Source organism: Ovis canadensis, chromosome 2, assembly GCF_042477335.2.
Source record: "Ovis canadensis isolate MfBH-ARS-UI-01 breed Bighorn chromosome 2, ARS-UI_OviCan_v2, whole genome shotgun sequence".
NCBI classification, from domain to species: domain Eukaryota; kingdom Metazoa; phylum Chordata; class Mammalia; order Artiodactyla; family Bovidae; genus Ovis; species Ovis canadensis.
The window spans coordinates 162,785,623-162,812,746 of NC_091246.1; the positions used below are offsets into that span (position 1 = coordinate 162,785,623).

Consider the following 27,124-nt stretch of genomic DNA (forward strand, 5'->3'; position numbering starts at 1 on the left):
GTTTTTTGAAAACAGGAGGCACCCAACGTTTACTAAATTAAATAGGGAAAATGTAATGTACCTGAAAAAAAAAAAGCTTTTAGTCACTGTGCAGGAGTGGGGAGGATAAAGGAACACAAGCTTAGAAAAGGTAAGTATTTTATTGGATATTTGGGCATTTCTTTCAGCCAACTTGGTGGTGGGAACTGGAATGTGAGTAGAATGAGTCCCAGAAATAAAGGACAAGTAATCAATCAAACACAGAGTTACTCAGCTGCTCAAAGTGTCAGAGAATGGATGGCTTATAAACAACAGAAACTTATTTCTCACAGCTCAGGAGGCTGGAATTCTGAGATCCAGGTGCCAGTATGGTCAGGTTCTGGGGAGGGTCTTCTGAGTTTCAGACTTCTGATTTACTATACCCTTGCATGGCAGAAAGAGAGTGAGCTAGGCTCTCTGGCCTCTTATAATGGCACTAATCTCATTAATGACAGCCACTCTCTTGATATAATTACCTCCCAACGGCTCCACCTCCAAATATCATCACACTGGGGGCTAGATTTCAACAGATGAATTTGGAGGAGACACACACACAGTTCATAATGCAGTGTTCACGTATTTTAAGCAATGGGCTAATTGCTTTGGCGGGGCACAGAATCCAAAACCACACAGATCCTTATATTGTGTTCTTATGGAGTTACAACTGCACAAACTAAGTGAGGGGAAAGTGAAGTGCGGTGTTCACCATTTGTTCAACAAAAGTTTCAGAGAAGTGAAAGACATGAATTGGGACCAACTAAGGATGCTTCTTCAGAAGGCGGGTGTTGAACTGGGTCTTAAATTTCCATATATGAAAAAATGAAAAGAGGTAAAAGGTGAAGATGGGTGAAAGAAGGAAGCATGTATTTTTGGAAAGAGAAGTATCATGAGACATAAATAATACATACAAAAGACACCTCTATTTCCTTCAACTGATTTTCACAATGTTGACTAGTGCTAGCTCTCTCTTAAATACTAACCACTAGCCACATGTGGCTATTTAATTTTAGTTAACTAAAATGAAATAAAATTTAAAATTCAGCATCTTTTCAAGGGATCAATAGCCACAGATGCCTAGTGGCTACTATACTGAACAGTGCAATTCTAAAACACATCCATTGTTGCAAAAAATTCTTTTGTAAAGGCTATAAGTGCTACTGACCACATACTATGCAAAAAGCTCTGATGATCCCATTTAATCTTCATAGCAAACTTAAGAAGCATATATTCCCAAATAAGAAAACTGAGTTCCTAGAACTTAAGTATTTTCCCAAAGTCACAGAGTCAGTGGCAAGGCCATGATTTGAAATTTCCTCCGACTCCAAAAACTGATGCTTTAATCCATGGAAAATAAGGTTATTGGATAGGGGAAAATTGAATTATTTCCCAGAGACAATGACAGCCCAGAGTGAACTTTCTGTGGCAGGTAAACTCCAGAGTTTCTCAAGCAAGGGAACAAAATCATAAAGCTGTTGCTTTGGGAGAATTATGTTGGTTTGGGGTGCAGGGTTAGGCTAGCCCATGTGATGTCTTAAGGAGAAAAAGGCTCCCTCTCTTGGAGAGACGTAGCCTGTGGGTTAAAGACTCTGTTAACAGAGCACGAAGTACACCCCAGACCCCTCCTCACCCCCTACAATGGGTGCCTTGTCTCAAAGGGAAGAATTGGAAGGCACGGAGGAAAAGAGAGCCTGCGAGAGAACAGAGGTGATGCCAAGGAGAGGGGGTGAGTGGACAGCAACAGTTTTTAAGGAAGAAGTGAAACAACTGGGTTTTTAAAAATTGGGAAAACAGAAGCAGAATTAGAGCTTCCTTCTTCAAAGGTGTCTAGCATGTTGGTCTAAAATATCATGCTTGTGACAGAAAAGAGGCAGACAAAAGCCAATTTCCACTTTCTGGTCCAGAATCTAAGCAGCTTAGGAGTTATCACCCTGGTCCTCGTAACAGGAATAAAATCGCTGAACTGAAAATCAACAACTCTTCTTAGCTCCATCAGAGAACTGAAGTCACAGGGCAAACTGCTGCCCTAAAGTTGGAAAGACAGGCAGACATAGAGAATCACCACTTAACTAGAGCGGAAGCCCTGCCACAACCAGTGCTGAGGCAGGAAAATCTGAATTGTAGTTGGTGAACTGCCGGAGGCTCGCCAGTGTGAGAGTTAAACACTCTAGGAGGACCCAGTAATGGGCAGGCGCCCATGTTTTTGTAAGCTTTACCTCTAGGAGCCCTATCAGATTCCCATAATGAAAATCAGAGAAAATCCCATTTTGCTTCTGACAGAGGGAGTGGGGAAAGTAACCATACTGAAGTAACCTCAAAGCATTCTGTTATTCTTAAGGAAGTCTGACCTCAAAAGAAACTATTTTACCAGATTCTAAACTAGGGGTTTATCAGAGCCTAAAAAAGCTAAGACAAACCTAGACAGTGTATTAAAAAGCAGAGACATCATTTTGCCAACAAAGGTCTGTATAATCAAAGCTACAGCTTTTCCATTAGTCATGTATGGATGTGAGAGTTGGACCATAAAGAAGGCTGAGCGCCAAAGAATTGATGCTTTTGAACTGCAGTGCTGGAGAAGACTCTTGAGTGTCACTTGGACAACAAGCAAATCAAACCAATCAATCCTAAAGGAAATCGACCCTGAATATTCATTAGAAGGACTGATGCTGAAGCTCCAATACTTTGGCCACCTGATGCAAAAAGCTGACTCACTGGAAAATACCCTGATGTTGGGCAAGACTGAGGACAAGAGGAGAACGGGGTGACAGAGGATGAGATGGTGGGATGGCATCTCTGACTCAATGGACATGAGTTTGAGCAAACTCCAGGAGATAGTGAAGGACAGGGAAGGCTGGGATGCTGCAGTCCATGGGGTCGCAAGAGTTGGATATGATTTAGTGATTGAACCACCACCACCGCCCACCTGGCAGAAGAGAAACCCCCAACTCCAGCCCTCCCTAGCCTTCCTGTCTCACCTAAGAGGGGAAGAGGTAGACCTGAGAAGCACTCTTTTACCTAGTCCCAGCCCAGACACACAAGCTCAGTAAAGACTGAGACTCAATCATAGCGCCTTAGAATACATCCCCTCCCCCAACACCTCCCCACATCAACAGGGCTCCTGTGATAACAGAGGACTACAGATGAAAGGACTACATATCTCAGATTGTGTTTAAGTCTCTCAGGAACCTGAAGACAACAGGAGAGACAAAAACAAGAACACCAGAGGAAATTAAGTCTCTGACACCTACAGCTACAGCAAACAGCAAACAGCAAACGCAGCCTAACACCTAGCTAGCTAAACAGTCGTCAGAACTAGACTCAGATCTGTCAGGGATGTCAGAATCATCACATCAGGAATTTGGATGAACTGTGATTAACATGCTAAGGCACTAACGGGAGAAGTGGACAGCATACAAGAACAGGTGAGTAATTTAGGCAGAGAAATGGAAATTCTAAGAAGGAATGGAAAGGAAATACTAGAAATCAAATATAAATGTGTGTGTGTGCTCAGTCATATCTGACTCTGCGAGCCCATAGACTATAGCCCACCAGCTCCTCTATCCATGGGATTGTTCAGGCAAGAATATTGGAGCATGTTGCCATTTTCTCCTCCAGAGGACCTTCCCAACCCAGGGATCAAGGCCCTGTCTCCTGCATTGGCAGGATTCTTTACCAGTCCACCTGGGAAGCCCAGAAATCAAAGATACTATAATGGAAATGACTGTCTTTAATGTGCTTCTAAGTAGACTGGACATGGTCAAAGAATCCGTGAGTTTGAAGAAACGTTTAACATCCGTGCTATGTCTAAATCTAGTTCTGCTGTTGCTCTTCAAACTGTTTTGTTTCGGCTTTTTGTCTTCTAACATGCCTTGTGAATTTTGGTCAAAAGCCAGAGATGACTGGGTAGAAGGAACTGAGGAGAACAGGCCTTTTTCGTGGGGTTTTATGTTTACCTGGCTAGGGGTTAGGTTGTGCTCCACAACAAGACTTACTGTATCAGAAACTCTGCAGGAGGCTCCAGAAATCTGTGTTTTTAACAAGCTCTCCAGGTAGTTCTGATGCCAAATGTTGAGAACTACTTCTGTAGCATCACAATTACGAAGATCACGGGAAACTGGATTTGGGTACAGGTAGAAGGGCATGCACTGGCTTCTATAATAGCTCTAACATTTGAAAGAGGTGAAGAGTATGAACGTGTTAGTTGCTCAGTCACGTCTGAAGGTTCGTGACCCTGTGGAGTATAGTTCCTGTCCTTGGAATCTCTAGGAAAGAATTCTCTAGGAATGGGTAGCCATTCCCTTCTCCAGGGGATCTTCCCAATTCATGATTGAACTTGGGTCTCCCACACGGCAGGCAGGTTCTTTATCATCTGAGCCAACAGGGAAGCCCTTGAGAGAGGTAAAGAGAATTATAAAAACTGTGGAACTAGCTGGCTGTCGTTCTTTATTGCTACAGTGCTACAGCAAGGAAATGACAAGCTCAGGTTAGGCAGCTCTCTACTCAAGGCACGCCACGAAAGCTAGGAATCTTCTATGGCGGCCTTTAGAGAGAACATCAGAACCAGCTTGCCTTTGAGAAACATTTGATTCTAAGACTACAGCAGAGAACATACAAGATGAGCCTAGAGCATCTTGTAGCACCAGAAAGTAAAGAAATGCTCAAAAAAAAGTGACACATCAGAGGGACATAGAAGTCAACTGAAAGAGCTCCCAATGACCAAAGTTGGAACACTTTAAGCAAAAACAAACACATTTTAAGCAACAAAATGTATTACTGGATTATAACCCAAAGTATAAGATAAATATACATGAGTTCATATTGATAGAAACAATTTAATAAATAGGTAAATAGGAGAGAAGAGATAATTTTCCTTATAGGAGAATTCCAATAATGTGCTTATTACAAGTACTCCCCTCTACAGAAGGTGAAGTTTATGGCCCTCCCTTTCCCTTGAGGGTGGACTAAACTCTGTGACGTGTTTCCTAAGAACAGAGTAGGGAAAGGGAAAAATATTAACTTTGAAGTGGAGAAACTTGGCTGCATTTACCAAGTGCTAAAAGTTACCATCACCAGATATCATGTACTCGTTACAGTAATGTGATGAGGACACTCTGCTTTTGTGCTTTTCTTTCCAAAATCCCACAACACTCATCTAAGCATGAGAAAGACATTAGACAAACTTAGATTCAGGGATGGTTTACAGGATATCCAGTCAGCACTTCTCAGGACTGCTAAGGTTGTGAAAAGCAGGGAAAGACCGAGAGACTGTCACAAATCTGAGGAGTCTAGGGGAGGTGTAACAACTTGTGTGAATTGTGAAACTCCTGTTTGCAGAAAAGGGTTAGCATAGCAGGTCTGAGACTGCAGTCCTTAGAAAAGCCTGCTTGTCATGCCATTACATTAAGTAAATCAACAACAAGGATTTATTGTATAGTGCAAGTGACCATAATCAATATCTTGTCATAACCTATACTAACAGATAAGAATCTGAAGCTGTACACCCAAGACTAACACAGTATTGTAAGTCAACTATAGTTACATTAAAAAAAAAGCAACTAGAGATTATGATATTAAGTGAAATAAATCAGAAAAAGAAAGGCAAATATTGATACCACTTATATGTGGAATCTAAAATATGACACAAATGAATCTATGAAACAGAAACAGAGTCAGGGACATAGAGAATAGCCTGGTAGTTGCCATGGGGGAATAGGGTGGAAGCCGGTTGAATTGAGAGTGTGGGGGTAGCAGATGCAAACTGGTACATGTAGAATGGATAAATAGCAAGGTCTATTGTATAGTCAGGGAACTATATTCAATATCCTGTGATAAACCATAAAGAAAAAGACTATGAAAAAAATGTGTGTGTGTCTGTGTGTGTGTATAAAACTGAGTCACTTTGCTGTACAGCAGTAATCAACATGACATTGTAATTCAACTGTAGTTCAATAAAAAATAAATTTTAAAAAAGAGAAAAGCCTGCTTGCAAGGTTGACCCTTGATTGGCATCTGGGAACTTAGATTTGGGGAAAGTTGCCATAATATCCCTGATAAGGATGACTCCTGGTGCCTGAAGTGTTTGTACAAACAATATGGTTTATGCTGAACATCTGCTTTCCCTCTGAGAGGCTGAAAGTATGGGTGGGGTATTAGGTAGAAGGTGACTGTGTGGCTAGTCCCCAATAAAAAAACCCTGAGCATTGAATTTGCAATGAGCTTACCTGGCAGATGACATTTCATACATGTTTTGGGTTGATTTAGGCAAGTCCTGTGTGCTGCCCCTGAGAGAGGACTCTTGGAAGCCCATACTCCAGACTTTACCCTATGTACCTTTACCCTTTGCTTATTCTGTTTTATATCCTCTAGTTGTAAAAAAAAAAAAAATACAGTCATGAAGGTGACTATATGCTGAATCCTATGAGTCCCAGTGAATCATTAAACCTGGTGGTGAGGTTGGGGACATCTGGCACACCAGAATTGGATTCTGGGGAAAAAAAGAGGCCATTAATGTAAACGATGGTAAAATCCCAACAAATCTGGGGTTCAGTTAATAGTAATGAACTAATGTTAGTTTCTTAGTTTTGACAAATTTACTATGGAAATATAAGATGTTAACCACAGGAGAAAGGAGTGAGAAATAAATGAAACCTCTCTGTACTATCATTGTAACTTTCTTGTAAATCTAAAATTATTTGAAAATAAAATTTTATTTCAAAAATACGCAAGCCCACAGATTGAACCCGCATCTCCTGCATTGGCAGGCAGGATCTTTATCACTGAGTCACCTGGGATGCAATTGTGAGAGTCTGTTTAGTTGCTCAGTTGTGTCCAGCTCTTTGAGACACCATGGGCTGTAGCTTGCCAGGTTTCTCTGTCCATGGGGATGCTCCAGGCAAGAATACTGGAATGGATTGCCACGCTCTCCATCAGCAGATCTTCCCACCCCAGGGATCAAACTAGGTCTTCCACACTGCAGGTGGATTCTTTACCATCTGAGCCAGCAGGGAGGCCCAGCTGTGAGAGCAGCAGAACTTAAGGGAAGGTTGAATGCACGACCCACAGCCGAGTGGAGACTAACGTCAGGGCCCTGCAGGGGAAAGGATGAGCCCCAGACACCGAGGATGATGGGGATATCTGGGTGGATACTCTGTAAACTCCGAGCTGATAGATTACCTCGGTATCCTGGACCCACAGAAGTGGTGTGCTTGACCCTTCTAGAGTACAGTGGCTCCCGTAGCCTGAAGACCATGGAAAAGCTCCATCTGAGGAAGATGCCTTCCAAGATGCAACTTTCCCTTCTCAAGATTTCCCTTTGGATCCAGAACCAACCAAATCACAGCTTTCTTTGCTTACCTCAATCCTTATTTTCTGAAGTACTAAAAAGAGGTCATGTTCCTTAATCTTTTGCAAGGGAGAAAAAAAAAAATTTCCCACAACCCTCTTTAGTGTTTCTAGACCAATAACTAGCATCGTTTCAAGTGCCTCTCTTCTTCATGGCCTGACTGGGGAAGCACTGACCCTTTTATAGAATAAAAAGAGTTATTCACCAAATTTGTACTGGCAGAATTGGAAGACCATACCTGGGGATAGATTTTGTTATATGTTCAGAGAAAGTGGTGTGAATTAAAAATATAGAATGTAGAGTGTAAACCTAAAATAACAGCAACAGTTAACAAAAAACCCTAGCCTGAATTCAACTGAAATTGATGAGATCATTTTGTTATCAGGGAGACTAGGGCTCAAAAGAGGTTGTACTACAGAAATTTTGCACACCTGAACTTGTGGACTGCCATTGACATATCTTTTAGTGCTTCATTAACTTCATTAGGTGAAGTAACAATGAGCTATCTTTGTATCTCCCTGTTTCTAATACAGGGTCTGGATCTTAGTGACTATTAGATATTTTTTTAATTGGATTCACCAAGAGACTGGAGTTACTTGGCACAGAAAATTAAATACCTAGAGATTCTTAAGCATGTTTGCTATTAAAGATGTGGAAGAGTTAAGGAATCTCTTTAAAATGTGAATACTTTCCAAAGGTGAATTCTCAGCCCTTTGCTCTTATCTCAATACAGTCTCCTCTAAAAAATCTCTTCTTCAAGTGCGCTTCCTAAACTAGCTGTCTGGCCTGCTTCTTAACGTGTATCATGCACAATGCAGTCAGGTGAGTATCTGGGAACTTTTTGTGTACTCCTCTGCTGCTCAAAATGTTCAAACGATCATCTAGTGCCTTCAGTGATAAAATTAAAAATTCTTAACTTGCTCCTTAAGGCTCTTTCCTATGTTTCCTCTTATGTCTATCTAGCCTCATTTTCCATTCCAACACTGTCTTAATCCCAGACAAATCCGCCTAGAAAATCTCCAGATATATTTTGAACATCCTAGGTTCAATGTTTTTGAAAATCAGCTTCTCTTCACCTGCAAATGTTTCCTCCTTATTTGTTAACCTATCTTTATGATACAAAATGCAACCACTTTTCTGAACTATGCCATGTATAAAGGTTCTCTTGTCTTTGTTTCAAATCTTTATACCAGAGGTTGTAAAATGGTTTTGTTTGGCCCGTTGTTAAAATATTGAAGTCATTTTAAGATTAAAAAAAAATAATCATTAATAAATTGGAAGCTCTAGTAGGGTCTAAGTTTACTGGTAGTTGCCAAGTACTGTTTAGTTGCATTTGAAAGGTATTTATTGAGCTTTATTTAAAAAGTATTTATTAGGTGCTGGACACTTTTAAATGCTGGGGATACAGCAAGGAACAAAAATAATCATGGAGTTTATATTTTAAAGAGAGAGATATCATAGTAAGTAAATTATATATTGTTATTATTTAGTTTCTCGGTCTTTTCCAACTCTGAGACACCATGGACTATAGCTTGTTAGGATCCTCTCTTCATGGTATCTCCCAGGATACTGAAGTGAATTGCCATTTCCTCCTCCAGAGGATTTTCCCAACCCAGGGATGGAATCTACGTTTCTCCCGTATTCCAGGCGGGTTCTTAACCACCGAGCCACCAGTAAAGTCCCAAGACATACTAGGAATTTTTTATATATTAATAATTTATTGGCCCTAATATATTATGATATATATTATTTTGAACGGCGGTGTTGGAGAAGACGCTTGAGAGTCCCTTGAACTGCAAGAAGTTCCAACCAGTCCATCCTAAAGAAAATCAGTCCTAAATATTCACTGGAAGGACTGATGCTGAAGCTGAAAATCCAATACTTTGACCACCTGATGCGAAGAACTGACTCATTGGAAAAGACCTTGATGCTGGGAAAGATTGAAGGCAGGAGGAGAAAGGGATGACAGAGCAAGAGATGATTGGATGGCATCACCGACTCCATGGACAGGAGTTTGAGTAAACTCCGGGAGTTGGTGATGGACAGGGAAGCCTGGCGTGCTGCAGTTCATGGGGTCGCAGAGTCGGACACGACTGAGCGATTGAACTAAACTGAGTCCAGCAGTATTCTCATGGCAAGACCACGATGGAAAGCGAAAAGACAGGAGTCGGCACAGAGCCATTGTTACTTCGGCCGCAGCTTCTAGGGTGGTTATTCCCGAGGGGTTTAGGCGCCGGAGAGTGCCGCCCTGCAAGCGCTGTGGGCGGAACCAAACCCTTGGCCGACTCTGCGCTACCAAGGCTCCTTCCGTTTCCAAGGCAACGGGACTGTGACGCGAACGCAGCCGCGGCCCCAAAGCCGTGTGGCACCACAGCTTAGAAAGGAACCAATTTGAAGAGAGCTTGGTCGTCTGAACCCGCAGCCCTAGGCTGAGAAGCCCGGAAGACCGTACCCTTAGAAAAGCTGCCTCCGGCAGTGCAACTTCCGGGCCTCTGGCTTCGCCCAGTCCCAGGCGCGACGACTTCCGGCCGCGAAGGTCCCCTGCTCCGTGGCTTGCCCGGGTCCTAGCCATGGACAGGTGGCCGCGGCGGCTGCCTAACCCCTATTGGAACTTCGGACTAGGGCTGCCGCCTCCTCCGCGCGGGCGGCGGACACAGGAGCGCTGAGAAGATGCCCGCGGCTGGCGGGACCTCTCCCCGGGAGGAGAGTTGAGGGCGGAGTGCGGACCGGGAGCTGGCCCATCAGGCGGGATCCGGGCAGATGCGGTGGCGGAAGTGCTGGGACGTGGTCGGGGCCGAGCTAGACGTCTAGGAAGCCGCCGCGGCGGGTCCTCCAGCCCCGAGCAGCTGCCGAGCCTCTGCGTGACCGCAGCGACGAAGGCTCGGGCGCCGGCGAGATGCCTCTGTTCACCCCCAACCCGTTCGAGCAAGATGTGGGTAAGTGCTGGGCCCGGCCCTGGGCCGCTGTTTGTTGTGTTAGAAAGTGGGCGGTGGCGACTCTGGGAACTGGAAAGCCTAGGAAAGGGGGCGGCGCCGCCGCTCATAGGCATCCAGGAATTTTTTTGAGAGGGTGGGCAGCCTCGGCGCGTCCTCAGCGGCCTGGGGCATGTCTCCAGCCCACCTGAGGTTGGGGACCTCGAACAAGGACCATTCCCCTCGTCGAACTCAGGAATAGGGAGGAGCCTGGGGCTCTCTGGAGACTTCACTAATTGAGCAATTACGGAGTTGATGACACAAACTTTCAGCTCCCACTAGAGCTGGTTGAGTCTGGTGTCCCCCGGCCCTGCAGTCCCCTGCCCCGTGCTTAGGAAATGGTGCAGCAGACGCTGATGTGTAAGGCACTCAACACTTAGAGACTTAAAGTTGTTCCTGTTCAGTAGAAGGGAGGTGTTTTACCTGGCTTATATCCAGATGCGTCCAAGCTGTGATAGCAACTATTTACGGTAGTTGGAAGTGTTACTCTACCCATGGATGGCGCAAGTGCTATAAGGTGTTCTGTCTTTTATGAAAAGGAAAACCCCAAGATTTCAGAATAGTCCAGAACACCTGATATTTTACTTGTTGAGGGGTCGTCAGTGATTATGGAGCGAGATAATTAGGTTATGAAAAAGAAACCGCCAAGATTTCAAAACAATCCAGAACACCTGATGTTTTACTTGTTGAGAGGTTTCAGTGATTATAGAGTGAGAAAAAGATGAACTGGGTATGAGAACTTACTTGTGGCATTAGAAAAGCAGTAACTGAAGCTGACTAAAGTAAATATTGATATTTTTGTAGCAGCAGTTAACTGTAGATACAGTTTTAGGATTTAGTGTAATGAAATGCATGGCTGAAAATTGCCAGTCATACTGAATATTGCACATCACAGAATATTGCACCTGTTTCATAGTTACAATTTTCTGACTATGGGAAAAGTCTAGAAAGTGCCCTGTTGTGGTTTGTGATTTCAAAAGTGCTTATTCAAAAGTCTAATAAGTATTTTCTATTTCCAGAGAGCTAGAAAATATTATATGTTTTGACCCTTTTGGTTTTCAAGTATGTAATTCCATAATTTCATTCAGCTTTTCTCTTGGTAGTTTAACATTGGTGACTGTTATAAATCTCGGAAGCATCACGTTGAGGCTCACAACCTCTGCCTTTGGAGTACCTAATGATGTCTTCTTCCTTGCAGTGAGACCTACACTTTTTATTGTTGTTGTGAAGACTTTTGTTTTGTCACAGTTTTAAAAAAGAAAAAAGCAAACTAGAATAAGACAAGTGATTTTCAAACTTAAAAATTGTGGAACTCTTCAAGGGAGATTTTTCATGGAAGCCTATTGTTTTCTGATTGAAAACTTCTCTAGTGAAAGTAAGCCTAGTTGCTTTTCTAAACCTTCCCCTCAGTGGCTCCTGAGGTTCCAACATGGTTTAGTAGATCATAGTTTAGTACTGCTGTAATAAAAGAAGCACTGCCCTTCAGACAAAAAAACAAAACAGAACAAAACCATGTATAGATTATTTAATGGGCAGTGCCATCAGCCAAAGCTTCAGGTACTTATTTGTTAACTTAAGTATGACTGGAAGTCAGTATCCAAAAGACAGTTTAAAAATAAAATAGAAAGCTTGATTGTAAACTTCTTTTAGGCAAGTGGTTGGAATTAATAGAGAAAATGGTATGATTTAGGATTTCACATTGACTTTATATCTCTATCATAGAAGGAAAATTACATATTGCTCTTTGAAAGCGTAAAGCCTTCTTTAATTTGAAAGTAAAGTAATATGACACGCAAGTCATTATTTAACTTGCGATGTCCACAGGAATGTTCCTTTGCAATGTCATTGTCCTTTTCACCTGCTGTCTTTGATTCAGTCAGATTTTTGTTACCATTGTTTCTTTTTTGTCATTGCTTTGTTTACCTTTCATTTAACAAATAGGCATTGAGTGATTACTGTGCACCAGAAATTGTGTTAAGTTCTGGGGACACAAATTTAATAAACAGACTATGTTCCCTCAAGCAACTCTCTTTCTAATGGTGGATTCTTACACATATAAAAAGATAATTGTAGGGACTTCCCTGGCGGATAAGAATCTGCCTGCAAATGCAGGAGATACAGGTTTGATCTCTGGTCCAGGAAGGTTCCACATGTGATGGAGAAGCTAATCCTGTGTGCTACAACTACTGAGCTTGTGCTCTAGAGCCTGCGAGCTGCAACTCCTGCAACAAGAGAAGCCACCACAAATGAGAAGCCCATGCGCCACAAGGAAGCATAGCCCCCACTCTCCACCACTAGAGAAAGCCCACAAACAGCAACGAAAGACCCAGAGCAGCGAAAAAGAAATAAAAATTTTTTTAAAAAAATTGTAATACAATGTGAAAAATACAATATTAGAAATATAGGCAATGCTTTATATTTTCCCTCTATTTACAGCAGTCATTTTCCCTGAAAAGAAGGCAAGGACCTCAGGCATACATTTTATCTGTACCAGTGTTGACACTAGCCTCTCTCTCTCCCTGCTTTCCTGACAGTACTTAAACCTGCAGGGAGTAACCACCTCTTACCATGTGTATGATATGGTCATTTTATAATTAACTGAAAGTTGAAACTACCTTCCTTTGGTTGGTGCAGTCTCATCAGAGGATGCACAGTCTTTCTGATAGCATTCATGTGGAGAAGAAATCCTTTGCTTGAGGCAAAAGGCTGTAGCAAGTCAAGATGTCCTAGAAGGCAAATGGACTTGTCAAATGGGAGCAGGTCAAAGTCGAGGAGGTCAAAAGCTCTGGCAAGTTCCAGTTTTTATCCTGAAGTCAAAACCTATAAATCCTGAAGGATATGCTAGGTACACCATACCTAGCATTAGCGCTCTTTAAATATTTACTGGAATTCTTCTAATCTGGATTTATTGTTCATTTTGTTGAATAAAATTTCTCTGAAGCTGTGCTGAGAAAAAAAGAGAAAATATCCGCATGTATCCCTTCGCTCTCCCCCAGCCCTGAGTCTTCTCTTGAAGGGGGAGTGTGGGTTTCCTGAGGTAGAGCCTGGTTAGGGCAACCTTTTTAGGGGATTCCAAGGAGAAAGTAAAACATGAGGGACAGAGTCAACAATAGCAAGATTTAGTGATAGTGTTAAAAGGACTGATGTCATTTCCTTATATTCTCTATCAATTTTTTCCAGTCTCATGACATTGGTTCTGGAGTCATGACTGTTCTGCTCCCTAACTCCAGTTCTTATTTGCGTATCTTTTTTCTCCTTACCCAAGTCAGGCAGTCTTTCTTGCCAGTCTCCGCCTCTATGCCTTTTACTGTTCACTGATAGATTTTTGCTCTTTTTCAACAACTGTTGGTATCTCCTTCCTTAAGAGATATACTTAATTGTTTTCCGCAAAGCTAAGCTTAAACTCTGCCTCTATAAAAACTCTTCAGACTAGTGGATTGAAGTATGAACTGTATCTATAAGGAGACTTTTTCAAGTAAAATTTGAATGTATGTATTGCTGTCTTTGGCTTGTGTTGTGTTCAAATAACTTAACAGTGAGGTGGCTTAGGATTTTCTGTATGGAATTTTTTTCTCAATGAAATTTTACAAGAAACCCTAATGTAAAAATAGATATTGGTAGCTCTCTGATAATACAAATTAACTTTATATGTTTAAATTTATTACCTTTATGTAGTTAAGGCAATTCTTGAACACATGGAGTGGTTATAATCTTTGTAAAAAGTTAAAATGAAAAAAATTTTTGATTATAGGTGAGAATGGTAGCCTTAACCATCAGGTTTTTTCCCCCATACTTTCTTTTGCTCACGTGGTACCAAAAATCCTAATACCTAGTCCTAATTAAAATAGTTATAAATTATAATTGATGTATTTTGTAATTTTTTAAGCAATGAAATATTTTTAGCATAAAGCACAGAATATAATGTAAACTTCTCTCCCTATCCACCTCTGTCAAATCCTAACATTTGTCACACTTTATTCTTGTTTTCTTAGGAAAACATTCAAGATACAATGGGAATTATTACCTATATTTAGTAACTACTTGACACTATTCTTTTTCCTCTCCTTACAGTAAGCACTAAAAGATTAAAAAAAACTATCTTATAATGTATACTAAACATGTAAATACGTGTATTTTTACATGTTTTTAAACTTCATAAAAATAATACTCTTTGTAGTCATTTGCAACTTGTCATTTAGCACTTTTTGGGAGAGTTATTCATATTGATGTTTGTAGCTCTAGTTCATTAATTTAAAAAACTATGTGATATTCCACGTTTTTTAACTCATTATCCTATTAATGAACATGAAGTTTTTTACAGTTTTTTTGCTGTTACAGACAACACTGCAGTGAGAATTCTTATCCATGTTTTCTTGTTCATAAGAGTGAGAGATTCTACAGGGATTGTATCTTGAAGAGGAATCCTTTATTAAAAATGAATATAGTGCAGAGTTGCAAAATCTTAAATAATACTGAATTGTTCTTTCATGTATTTTGTGGAACATTTTACTCCCACCAGCAGTGGAAGACAAGCCCCTGTTCCATATTCTCAATAACACTGGGTATTGTCATAATTTAAAATTTATGCCAATTTGATGGGTATGAAATAGGGCATTGTTTGCATTTCAGTTTCATTGCAATTGAACATCTTTTCATGTTTTTTGGTTTGGTGAGTCAGTTTTTTGTTTGTAAAAATTGGGCTTCCCCGGTGACTCAGCAGTAAAGAATCCACCTGCAGTGCAGGAGCCACATAAGATAGGGTTCGATCCCTGGGTCAGGAAGATCCCTGGAGGAGGGCAGGGCAACCTACTCCAGTATTCTTGTCTGGAGAATTCCATGGACAGAGAAGCCTGGCAGTCTACTGTCCGTAGGGTCTCAAAGAACTGGACACGACTGAAGTGACTTAGCTCACATACACCGTCTGCTCATTACTTTCATATGTTTATTCTGTTGGGTTATTTTCTTACTGAGTTTTAGCATTCCACATGCATCTTCTACTAATCTTTCATTGTTTACATGAATTGCAAATATATATCCCAGTCTGTTGCTTCTTTTTGTTTCTGATACCTTTTACTGTTAAAAAAAAAAAAAAAAGAGGTTTTTGTTTAGCAATACTGTCTTTCTCCTTCGCCTTAATTTTTTTTGTTCTAGAAAAGCTTCTCTCTGCTCTGAGTCTATAAGAATGTTGTCATGTTTTCTTCTGAAAATTTTATTGGAGTTTTGATTTTTGTAGTTAGGTCTTTAATCCATATGGACTTGGTCTTTATGTAAGCTCTAAGGAGGGATCTGATGGGATAGTCAGTTTACAATAGACAGTAATCAATTGTTTAATCACCATTGTTGAACTGTCTATCCTTCCCCTATTAGTTTGGTGCACTTTCTCCTACATAGTAAATCCCTTTCCCTGTATGAGACCTGTGTCTGTGCTTGTTGGTCACTGTTCTGTTTATCCTATACCAATACCACATTTTATTCCTATGTCAGTGGTTTTCATAGGTGTGGTAGGGTCAGACCTGTGTCTTGTTTTGCTAGTCTTATCTGTTTGGAGCCTTTTTTCTTCCATATGAGTTTATTATTAGATTAGTACAATCGTAAAAGGAAATTTATGTTCTTTTAAGATTTGAGAAAACATTGTAGTTTATAGTTTATTTATTTATAGTTTAAGTGGCCACAGGACTGGAAAAGGTCAGTTTTCATTCCAGTCCCAAAGAAAGGCAATGCCAAAGAATGCTCAAACTACCTCACAATTCCACTCGTCTCACACGCTAGGAAGGTAATGCTCAAAATTCTCCAAACCAGGCTTCAGCAATACGTGAACTGTGAACTTCCAGATGTTCAAGCTGGTTTTAGAAAAGGCAGAGGAACCAGAGATCAAATTGCCAACATCTGCTGGATCATTGAAAAAGCAAGAGTAGCGGAAAAACATCTATTTCTGCTTTATTGACTCTGCCAAAGCCTTTGACTGTGTGGATCACAAGCAACTGTGGAAAATTCTGAGAGAGATGGGAATACCAGACCACCTGACCTGCCTCTTGAGAAACCCGTATACAGGTCAGGAAGCAACAGTTAGAACTGGACAGGGAACAACAGACTGGTTCCAAATAGGAAAAGGAGTACGTCAAGGCTGTATATCGTCACCCTGCTATTTAATTTATATGCAGAGTACATCATGGGAAACGCTGGGCTGGATGAAACATAAGCTGGAATCAAGATTGCTGGGAGAAATATCAATAACTTCAGATATGCAGATGACACCACCCTCATGGCAGAGAGCAAAGAAGAACTAAAGAGCCTCTTGATGAAAGTGAAAGAAGAGAGTGAAAAAAAAACTTGGCTTAAAGCTCAACATTCAGAAAAGTAAGATCATGGCATCTGGTCCCATCACTTCATGGCAAATAGATGGGGAAACAGTGGAAGCAGTGGCTGACTTTATTTTGGGGGCTCCACAATCACTGCAGATGGTGAACGCAGCCAGGAAATTAAATGACACTTGCTCCTTGGAAGGAAAGTTATGACCAACCTAGACAGCATATTAAAAAGCAGACACGTTACTTTGCCAACAAAGGTCCGTCTAGTCAAGGCTATGGTTTTTCCAGTAGCCATGTATGGATGTGAGAGTTGAACTGTAAAGAAAGCTGAGTGCAGAAGAATTAATGCTTTTGAACTGTGGTGTTGGAGAAGATTCTTGAGAGTCCCTTGGACTGCAAGGAGATCCAGCCAGTCCATCCTAAAGGAGAATAGTCCTGAGTGTTCATTGGAGGGACTGATGTTGAATCTGAAACTCCAGTACTTTGGCCACCTGATACGAAGAGCTGACTCATTTGAAAAGACCCTGATGCTGGGAAAGATTGAGGACAGGGGGAGAAGGGGACAACAGGGGATGAGATGGTTGGATGGCATCACCGACACAATGGACATGGGTTTGGGTGGACTCCGGGAGTTGGTGATGGGACAGGGAGGCCTGGCATGCTGCAGTTCATGGGGTTGCAAAGAGTCGGACACGACTGAGCAACTGACCTAAATTGTAGTTTATTCTTCATTTATATGAACTGATGATATTGATAGCTAATAATACACTTTTTTGTGTCCTGATACTAATATTTAGTTCTAAGCTTACTTAGATTTATAGTTGACCCTTGAATGACTCAGGGGGTTAGGGTTGTCGATCCCCCTGCACAGTTAAAACTCCATGTATTAACTTTTGACTCCCCCCAAAACTTAACTACTAATAACCTGCTGTTGACAGGAAGCCTTACCGATAACACAGTCTATTAATATGTTTTTGATGTTATATGCATATCTACATATATCTTACACATTCATGACACACCTTTTTCTTAATCTTTAAAATATTTCTAGGCTGCCCAATTTGTCTGCAGATTTTTTCACATTGTCGTAAACCTCTAAAAATTTTTTATAGTTATTAGAAAAAAATTTGCATATTACATGGATCTGTGCAGTTCAAATCCATGTTATTCAAGAGTCAATTTTAAAGTTAAGACGGCAAGAGGAGGATTTCTTTACAGGTAAATATACAACATATTACAACTTAACATAGAGGGTTGAGAGGAAAGAATTTTTTTTTTTTTAACATTATTGCCTTATTTGTCTATAACTATGCTTGTTAGTTGGAGAAGGAAATGGCAACCCACTCCAGTGTTCATGCCTGGAGAATCCCAGGGACGGGGGAGCCTGGTGGGCTGTTGTCTCTGGGGTCGCACAGAGTCGGACACAACTGAAGCGACTTAGCAGCAGCAGCAGCAGCATACTTGTTAGTGACTGTTTGTATTTAGTATAGGAATTGAACCTAGGAAGGTCAGTGTAACAAGACTTTGCCCCCTGAAAACTATTGACATTTTGAAGCTGCCACCTACTTAGTTTTAGCTCATATTATTTCATTTTCATGTCAAAAATTTGCCAGTACATAGTGGTGTAGTTTTGAGAATTTTAGGCATTCTAATGGTATCTCATTGTGGCTTTAATATGTATGTATGTGCTTGATCTTTAATATAGTCACTAAATTAATATTCTTTTTTGAAATACCTATTTAAGTTTTTCATCCATTTTTCTTTTCACTTAATTTTCACAACTCCTCTTTTAAACATGGCAGCCATTCTAATTTCCATTTTACAGATGAGAACATGGTTTCAGATTTCAGTCAGAGCTGAGGGGAAGCCTTAAGTTAGTGTATAAATTTTCAGAGCTGGGAATAGAGAAGGTGAGTCTTCAGTGTTTAATGGGTGATGTGGGTGCTCCATGTGTGCCCGGTGATTTCCTCAGTCTTCAGAGAACAAGTAATCATCGGCCCAACCTAACTGCTTTTGATTCTCCATCAGTGGTGTTTTGGCAAGTTAGGGGCTACTTTTGGAGATTCATTTTTCCTTTTCCCCATCTGTTAGTAAGTGTTTTCCACATGAAGCCTTCAGGTAAGTCTGTTGAAATGGAAATTATACTTAGTACATTTATACTTCTGCCCTGTTTCCTAATGTCAGAGTGTTTATAGAAATGAGCATAACTGTTCTGTGGAGTTGGGAGTGGGGTATGAGAAAATATGGTCCACTGGAGAAGGAAATGGCAAACCACTTCAGTATTATTGCCTTGAGAACCCCATGAATGGCATGAAAAGGCAAAAAGATAGGACAGTGTAGATGAACTTCCCAGGTGGGTAGGTGCCCAGTATGCTACTGGAGATTAATGGAGAAATAACTCCAGAAAGAATGAAGGGACGGAGCCAAAGCAAAAACAACACCCATTTGTGGATGTGACTGGTGATAGAAGTAAGGTCCGATGTTGTAAAGAACAATATTGCATAGGAACCTGGAATGTCAGGTCCATGAATCAAGGCAAATTAGAAGTGGTCAAACAGGAGATGGCAAGAGTAAACATCAACTAATTCTAGGAATCAGTGAGCTAAAATGGACTGCAGTGGGTGAATTTAACTCAGATGATCATTATATCTACTACTGTGGGCAGGAATCCCTCAGAAGAAATGGAGTAGCCATCACAGTCAACAAAAGAGTCCAAAATGCATACTTGGATGCAGTCTCAAAAATGACAGAATGATCTCTGTTTGTTTTCCAAGGGAAACCATTCAGTATCACGGTAATCCAAGTCTATGCCCCGACTGGTAACGCTGATGAAGCTGAAGTCAAACAGTTCTATGAAGACCTACAAGACCTTTCAGAACTAACAACCTAAAAAGATGTCCTTTTCATTATAGAAGACTGGAATGCAAAAGTAGGATGTCAGGAAACACCTGGAGTAACAGGCAAATTTGGCCTTGGAGTACAGAATGACGCAGGGCAAAGGCTGATAAAACAAGAGAACGCACTGGTCATAGCCAAGAGAACCACTGCCAAGAGAACACACTAGTCATAGCAAATACCTTCTTCCAACAACACAAGAGAAGACTCTACACATGGACGTCACCAGATGGCCAACACTGAAATCAGATTAATTATATTCTTTGCAGCCAAAGATGGAGAAGCTCTATACAGTCAGCAAAAATAAGACCGGGATTGGACTGTGGCTCAGATCATGAACAACCTATTGCCAAATTCAGACTTAAATTGAAGAAAGTGGGGAAAACCACTAGACCATTCAGGTGTGACCTAAATCAAATTCCTTATGACTAGACGGTGGAAGTGACAAATAGATTTAAGGGACTAGATCTGATAGAGTGCCTGATGATCTATGGATAGAGGTTCATGACATTGTACAGGAGACAGAGATCAAGACCATCCCCAGGAAAAAGAAATGCAAAAAAGCAAAATGGCTGTCTGAGGAGACCTTAAAAATAACTGTGAAAAGAAGAGAAGCAAAAAGCAAAGGAGAGAAGGAAAGATACACCCATTGAATACAGAGTTCAAAAACTAGCAAGTAGAGATAAGAAAGCCTTTCTCAGTGATCAGTGCAAAGAAATAGAGGAAAACAATAGAATGGGAAAGACTAGAGCTCTCTTCAAGATAGTTAGAAATACCAAGGGAACATTTCATGCAAAGATGGGCTCAATAAAGGATAGATGGTACGGACTTAACAGAAGAGAAGATACTAAGAAGAGGTGGCAAGAATACACAGAAGAACTGTCCAAAAAAGATGTTCATGACCCATAATCATGACGGTGTGATCACTCACCTAGAGCCAGACATGCTGGAATGTGAAGTCAAGTGGGCCTTAGGAAGCATCACTATGAATAAAGCTGGTGGAAGTGATGGAATTCCAGTTAAGCTATTTCAAATCCTAAAAGATGATGCTGTGAAAGTGCTGCACTCAATATGTCAGCACATTTGGAAAACTCAGCAGTGGCCACAGGACTGGAAAAGGTCAGTTTTCATTCCAATCTCAAAGAAAGGCAATGCCAAAGAATGCTCAAACTACTGCTCAATTGCACTCATCTCACATGCTAGGAAGGTAATGCTCAGAATTCTCCAAGCCAGGCTTCAGAAATACATGAACTGTGAACTTCCAGATGTTCAAGCTGGTTTTAGAAAAGGCAGAGGAACCAGAGATCAAATTGCCAACATGTGCTATCTATTTCTGCTTTATTGACTATGCCAAAGCCTTTGACTGTGTGGATCACAAGCAACTGTGGAAAATTCTGAAAGAGATGGGAATACCAGACCACCTAACCTGCCTCTTGAGAAACCTGTATACAGGTCAGGAAGCAATAGTTAGAACTGGGCATGGAACAATAGACTGGTTCCAAATAGGAAAAGGAGTATGTCAAGTAGTATATTGTCATCCTGCTATTTAATTTATATGCAGAGTACATCATGGGAAACGCTGGGCTGGATGAAACATAAGCTGGAATCAAGATTGCTGGGAGAAATATCAATAACTTCAGATATGCAGATGACTCCACCCTCATGACAGAGAGCAAAGAAGAACTAAAGAGCCTCTTGATGAAAGTGAAAGAGGAGAGTGAAAAAGTTGGCTTAAAGCTCAGCATTCAGAAAAGTAAGATCATGGCATCTGGTCCCATCACTGCATGGCAAATAAATGGCGAAACAGTGGCTGACTTTATTTTGGGGGGCTCCAAAATCACTGCAGATGGTGACTGCAGCCATGAAATTAAAAGACACTTGCTCCTTGAAAGGAAAGTTATGACCAACCTAGACAGCATATTAAAAAGCAGACACATTACTTTGCCAACAAAGGTCCGTCTAGTCAAGGCTATGGTTTTTCCAGTAGCCATGTATGGATGTGAGAGTTGAACTGTAAAGAAAGCTGAGCGCAGAAGAATTGATGCTTTTGAACTGTGGTGTTGGAGAAGACTCTTTGAGAGTCCCTTGGACTGCAAGGAGATCCAGCCAGTCCATTCTAAAGGAGATCAGTCCTGAGTGTTCATTAGAAGGATTAATGTTGAAGCTGAAACTCCAATACTTTTGGCCACCTGATGTGAAGAGCTACTTATTTGAAAAGACCCTGATTCTGGGAAAGATTGAGGGCAGGCAGAGAAGGAGACGACAGAGGATGAGATGATTGGATGGCATCACCTACTCGATGGACATGAGTTTGGGTAGACTCCGGAAGTTGGATGGATAGGGAAGCCTGGCGTGCTTGTTCCATGGGGTTACAAAGAGTTGGACACAACAGAGTGGCTGAACTGAACTGAACTGATGGTTCTCAGCAAACCGGATAACAGAGGGTATTATGGGAGTGTCACATAAGAAGAAAGTGAACTTGTAGGGAGGTAAAGCCTGCTGTAGACCTTTTACCTTTTTCAGTTCAATTCAGTTCAGTTGCACAATCGTGTCCGACTCTTTGCGACCCCATGAATCGCAGCACGCCAGGCTTCCCTGTCCATCACCAACTCCCGGAGTTCACCCAGACTCACATCCATCAAGTCAGTGATGCCATCCAGCCATCTCATCCTCTGTCGTCCCCTTCTCCTCCTGCCCCCAATCCCTCCCAGCATCAGAGTCTTTTCCAATGAGTCAACTCTTCACATGAGGTGGCCAAAGTACTGGAGTTTCAGCTTTAGCATCATTCCTTCCAAAGAAATCCCAGGGCTGATCTCCTTCAGAATGGACTGGTTGGATCTCCTTGCAGTCCAAGGGACTCTCAAGAGTCTTCTCCAACACCACAGTTCAAAAGCATCAATTCTTCGGCGCTCAGCTTTCTTCACAGTCCAACTGTCACATCCATACATGACCACAGGAAAAACCATAGCCTTGACTAGATGGACCTTAGTCGGCAAAGTAATGTCTTGTTGGTCTAATACAAATATGTTGTCTTCAGACAACACTGAGTATATTGGCCTACATTATTCTAGGTGTTGGTAGTTTTGTGCACATTTGAAGGAATATTGAAACTGTGCTTTAATGTACAAGTAGTCTTCACTTAACATAATTCCAGTATGCATGAATTTAGTTACCATGTGTTGGTTAACTAGTTTTCTTTGTGAGGTAGGTCTGTTTTGATATTACTAAATTCTAGGATGCCTTCACTCCTAAGGTGTGATAGCCTTTTGGGGGTTTCAACTGATAGCCTAAAATGTGGTCGTCTCTGCTCTAGTTGGGTGGAGTACTAGTCTGCTTGGGCTGCCATAGCCAAATTACGTAGACCACGTAGCTAAGCAGCAGAAATCTGTCGCTTATATTTCTGGTGACTGGAAGTCCAAAATCAAGGTCCCAGCAGGGTTGGTGTCTAATGAGGGCTCGCCCCTCAGGCTGCAGATGGCTGTCTTCTCACTGTGCCCTCACCTGACCTCATTTTTGTGCATGTGAGAAAAGACAGGGAGGTCTCTGGTGTCTCTTCTTTTGAGGACACTAATCCTCTTGGGTCAGGGCTTCAACCTTATGACCTTAGTTCACCTTAATTACTTCTTTAGAGTCTGGTCTCCAGCTCCAGCAGTGCTGGGGGGTAGGGCTTCATGGTGTGAATTTTGTGGGGACACAGACATTCTGTCCATAACAGGCAGAAACTTGTAAAGACTCCTTGCGTTGTGCAGCCTTCCAGCCTCATAGCAGGTGATCTGTGCTAGACCTCACAGAACCTCACCCAGAGTGTGTGGGAGTGTGGGTGTGTAAAGCATAGCCCTTGACCAACAAGGACCCACAGTTAAATCCCTATGCTCGGAAATCTGGCCTCTGTCTCCTAGGTGCCTCATTTGGGCTGGTTCTACTTGTGTTTTGGGCTTCCCTGATAGTGCAGTTGGTAAAGAATCTACCTGCAATGCAGGAAGTTCAGTTCAGTTCAGTCGCTCAGTCGTGTCCGACTCTTTGCGACCCCATGAGTCGCAGCATGCCAGGCCTCCCTGTCCATCACCACCTCCCAGAGTTCACCCAGACTCACGTCCATCGAATCAGTGATGCCATCCAGCCATCTCATCCTCGGTCGTCCCCTTCTCCTCCTGCCCTCAATCCCTCCCAGCATCAGAGTCTTTTCCAGTGAGTCACCTCTTTGCATAACGTGGCCAAAGTACTGGAGTTTCAGCTTTAAGCATCATTCTTTCCAAAGAAATCCCAGGGCTGATCTCCTTCAGAATGGACTGGTTGGATCTCCTTGTAGTCCAAGGGACTCTCAAGAGTCTTCTCCAACACCACAGTTCAAAAGCATCAATTCTTCGGCGCTCAGCCTTCTTCACAGTCCAACTCTCACATCCATACATGACCACTGGGAAAACCATAGCCTTGACTAGATGGACCTTAGTCGGCAAAGTAATGTCTCTGCTTTTGAATATACTATCTAGGTTGGCCATAACTTTTCTTCCAAGGAGTAAGCATCTTTTAATTTCATGGCTGCAGTCACCATCTGCAGTGATTTTGGAGCCCCAAAAAATAAAGTCTGACACTGTTTCCACTGTTTCCCCATCTATTTCCCATGAAGTGATGGGACCGGATGCCATGATCTTCATTTTCTGAATGTTGAACTTTAAGCCAACTTTTTCAGTCTCCTCTTTCACTTTCATCAAGAGGCTTTTTAGTTCCTCCTCACTTTCTGCCATAAGGGTGGTGTTATCTGCATATCTGAGGTTATTGATATTTCTCCCGGCAATCTTGATTCCAGCTTGTGTTTCTTCCAGTCCAGCATTTCTCATGATGTACTCTGCATATAAGTTAAATAAGCAGGATGACAATATACAGCCTTGACACACTCCTTTTCCTATTTGGAACCGGTCTGTTGTTCCATGTCCAGTTCTAACTGTTGCTTCCTGACCTGCATACAGATTTCTCAGGAGGCAGGTCAGGTGGTCTGGTATTCCCATCTCTCTCAGAATTTTCCACAGTTGCTTGTGATCCACACAGTCCAAGGCTTTGGCATAGTCAATAAAGCAGAAATAAACTCTGGTTCAATTCCTGGGTCAGGAAGATCCGCTGGAGAAGGGATAGACTACCCACTCCAGTATTCTTGGGGCTTCCCTTGTGGCTCAGCTGGTAAAGAAGCCACACGCAGTGCGGGAGACCTGGGTTTAATCCCTGGGTTGGGAAGATCCCCTGGAGAAAGGAAAGGCTACCCACTCCAGTATTCTGGTCTAGAGAATTCCATGTGTAGTCCATGGGGTCGAAAAGAGTCGGACACAACTGAGCGACTTTCACTACTTGTGTTGGGACAAGTATGTGTATGCCCAGGTAGAACACGAGGGCCATGGTGAGGCTTGCTTCATATTTCTCTTCTCTCAGAAACCTCAGATGTGCACTGCTTGTTGTTCACTTCCTGACCACAGTTGCCTCAAATATTTTGGCCTGTTTTATTCTTGTTTTCAGCCCCATGGTGGCTCAGATGGTAAAAAAATCTACCTTCAATGCAAGAGACCAGGTTCCATCCCTGGGTCGGGAAGATCCCATAGAGAGGGAATGGCAAGGCACTCCAGTATTCTTGCCTGGAGAATCCCATGGATGGAGGAGCCTGGTGGACTACAGCCTACCGGGTTGCAGAGAGTGGGACGTAGAGTGACGAACAACATACTTGTTTTCAGTAGAGTAGCAAGTCTGGTACCAGATATTCTGCCATGGTTGAAAGCAGACCAGTCGTGAGTTTTTATTTTCAAACCTAGTAGGAAGAGCTTTAAAGATCTCCTTGAGGCATTCTTCTTTTGTATAATTTTTTTTTATTACTGATGGAACATATTTTCTTAAAAGTTTTATGGGTAGACTTGAATCCTTTTTAATGCTGTGTGTTGAACATAATGGGCTGTGTAGAGGGTGAGTCTTTTGTTCCTTATAGGTATTGATGGACTGATTCTTTATGATATTCTTAGAATCTTTCTGAAGTATTTCACTGTGTATTTGAAGCTCTCTATATACAATCATAACCTGGTGATGAAATGTTATGACTTACACCCACCAAACCCTGGAAATTTAGCATTTAGGCCCCAGGAGGGCTCTTTTAATTCTCCCCTGCTCTATGTATTTGACATAGGATAATGTGAGATAGGGCTCCAACACTGGGCATGGTGACATGCTATAAAAGAATGGTTCCTTAATTATAATATTTAAGATTTTTCCTGGAGTTTAAAATACTTTTAAGTGCATAATTTAACTGTTATTTCCTTCACTTGAGAAATGAAATCCTTTTTGGCAGGCCATTATAAAGTCTTTAGATTTTACACTTTTTAAAAAGGGTAATTGTGAGTCCTATATTTGTAGAAAGTAAACTATGTTGGATAGAGTATTTAAATTAGGATTTTTCCATTTTCTATAAAAGATCAAGTAAAAAAAATTCTGTTGAGATATTTTTGAAATTGGAAGGGTTTTGAGGAGGTATCAAAGAGGCTTCACATTTAATTATGTATCACATAGCCCAAAGTGAAAAAACAGTCATTAAAAATTGAGTTCTAGCAGGAATAGGTAGGTTATTGGATGATCTAAAAATCAGTTGTGGAGGAGGGGAGCATGAGTGAGTGTTGAGTGTATTGGTACTGATACACATGTATACTGACAAAATTCGGTGATTGATGATGCTGGCTTCTCAGATCAAAGAGGAAAGGATAGATTCTTAGATCCCCACCTCACCCCATGTGCCAGATGAAATTCCAGAAAGACTAAGGATTTACCTGTAAAAGATAAATAATATATATATTTCTCTATAAAGAAAAATATTCTGGGGGAATATTTAATCTCAGGTAGTTGTAACACTGCCAAATGACATTAAAAAAAAAAAAAATGTCTGTACAGCAAGAACAAAACCCCGTTATAGGCAGAGAGAAAATTTGAGCATGAAGCTGGCAAGTTGTAATATATGTGATTTGCTCTTTAGCCTCAAGATAAATATATATCACTGTACTAGAAGTCTTTTGCCTCCTTCTGGAGGCATTCCTTTCCCCATTCACCCTGGCTGTCTTTTTAGATGGACTCCCAGAGGTATTGGTATTGTCATTCCTCTTCAGTAAACAAGTGGAGAACTGGAACCTCCCTTTTAAGCTCCCTGGTGCTGTTGCCTTTTGTTGCCACTTGGTGTTACTGTTGAAGCTTGATTCTGTGGAGCCCCTTGTACTGCTCAGCTATGAAGCTCTTCATGGTCCAGAAGCTTGCACAGACTTCACTGGGGCCCCTTGGGGCTTCTTAAAGGCTATGAGAGTTCATTTACTCAGAAGCTCTGCTGTTGTTTCCCCCTGTAGAGTCATTGTACCAGGGTTACAGGGTATGAAGGAGCAACCAGCACCATTTATTAATTCATTCATTTGACAAATAATTGCTTGGCACCCGCTGTGTGCACTGGATACTGTTTTATTTATTTTAAGTAATAATAGTGAACAAAACAAAGCAAACACTTCCTGCCATGTTGGAGTCTACGTTCTTTCTGAGGAGTGGGTGGATGGGATAGTGGTGGCAGAAAGAGATGACGGGGTTAA

The 27,124-nt window shown here is 41.5% G+C and overlaps 1 protein-coding gene across 2 annotated transcripts in view; it reads left to right on the top strand.

Moving 5' to 3' along the window:
* The first annotated feature begins 9,719 nt into the window (after window positions 1–9,719).
* The window catches only part of STAM2 (signal transducing adaptor molecule 2), a 51,371-nt gene continuing 33,966 nt past the window's right edge, over window positions 9,720–27,124 (top strand). For both annotated transcript variants that reach the window (XM_069577525.1, XM_069577526.1), the window contains exon 1: window positions 9,720–10,293. In XM_069577525.1, the coding sequence (XP_069433626.1) occupies window positions 10,254–10,293 (40 nt within the window). In that variant the 5' untranslated portion in view covers window positions 9,720–10,253. The remainder of the gene's footprint in view (window positions 10,294–27,124) is intronic.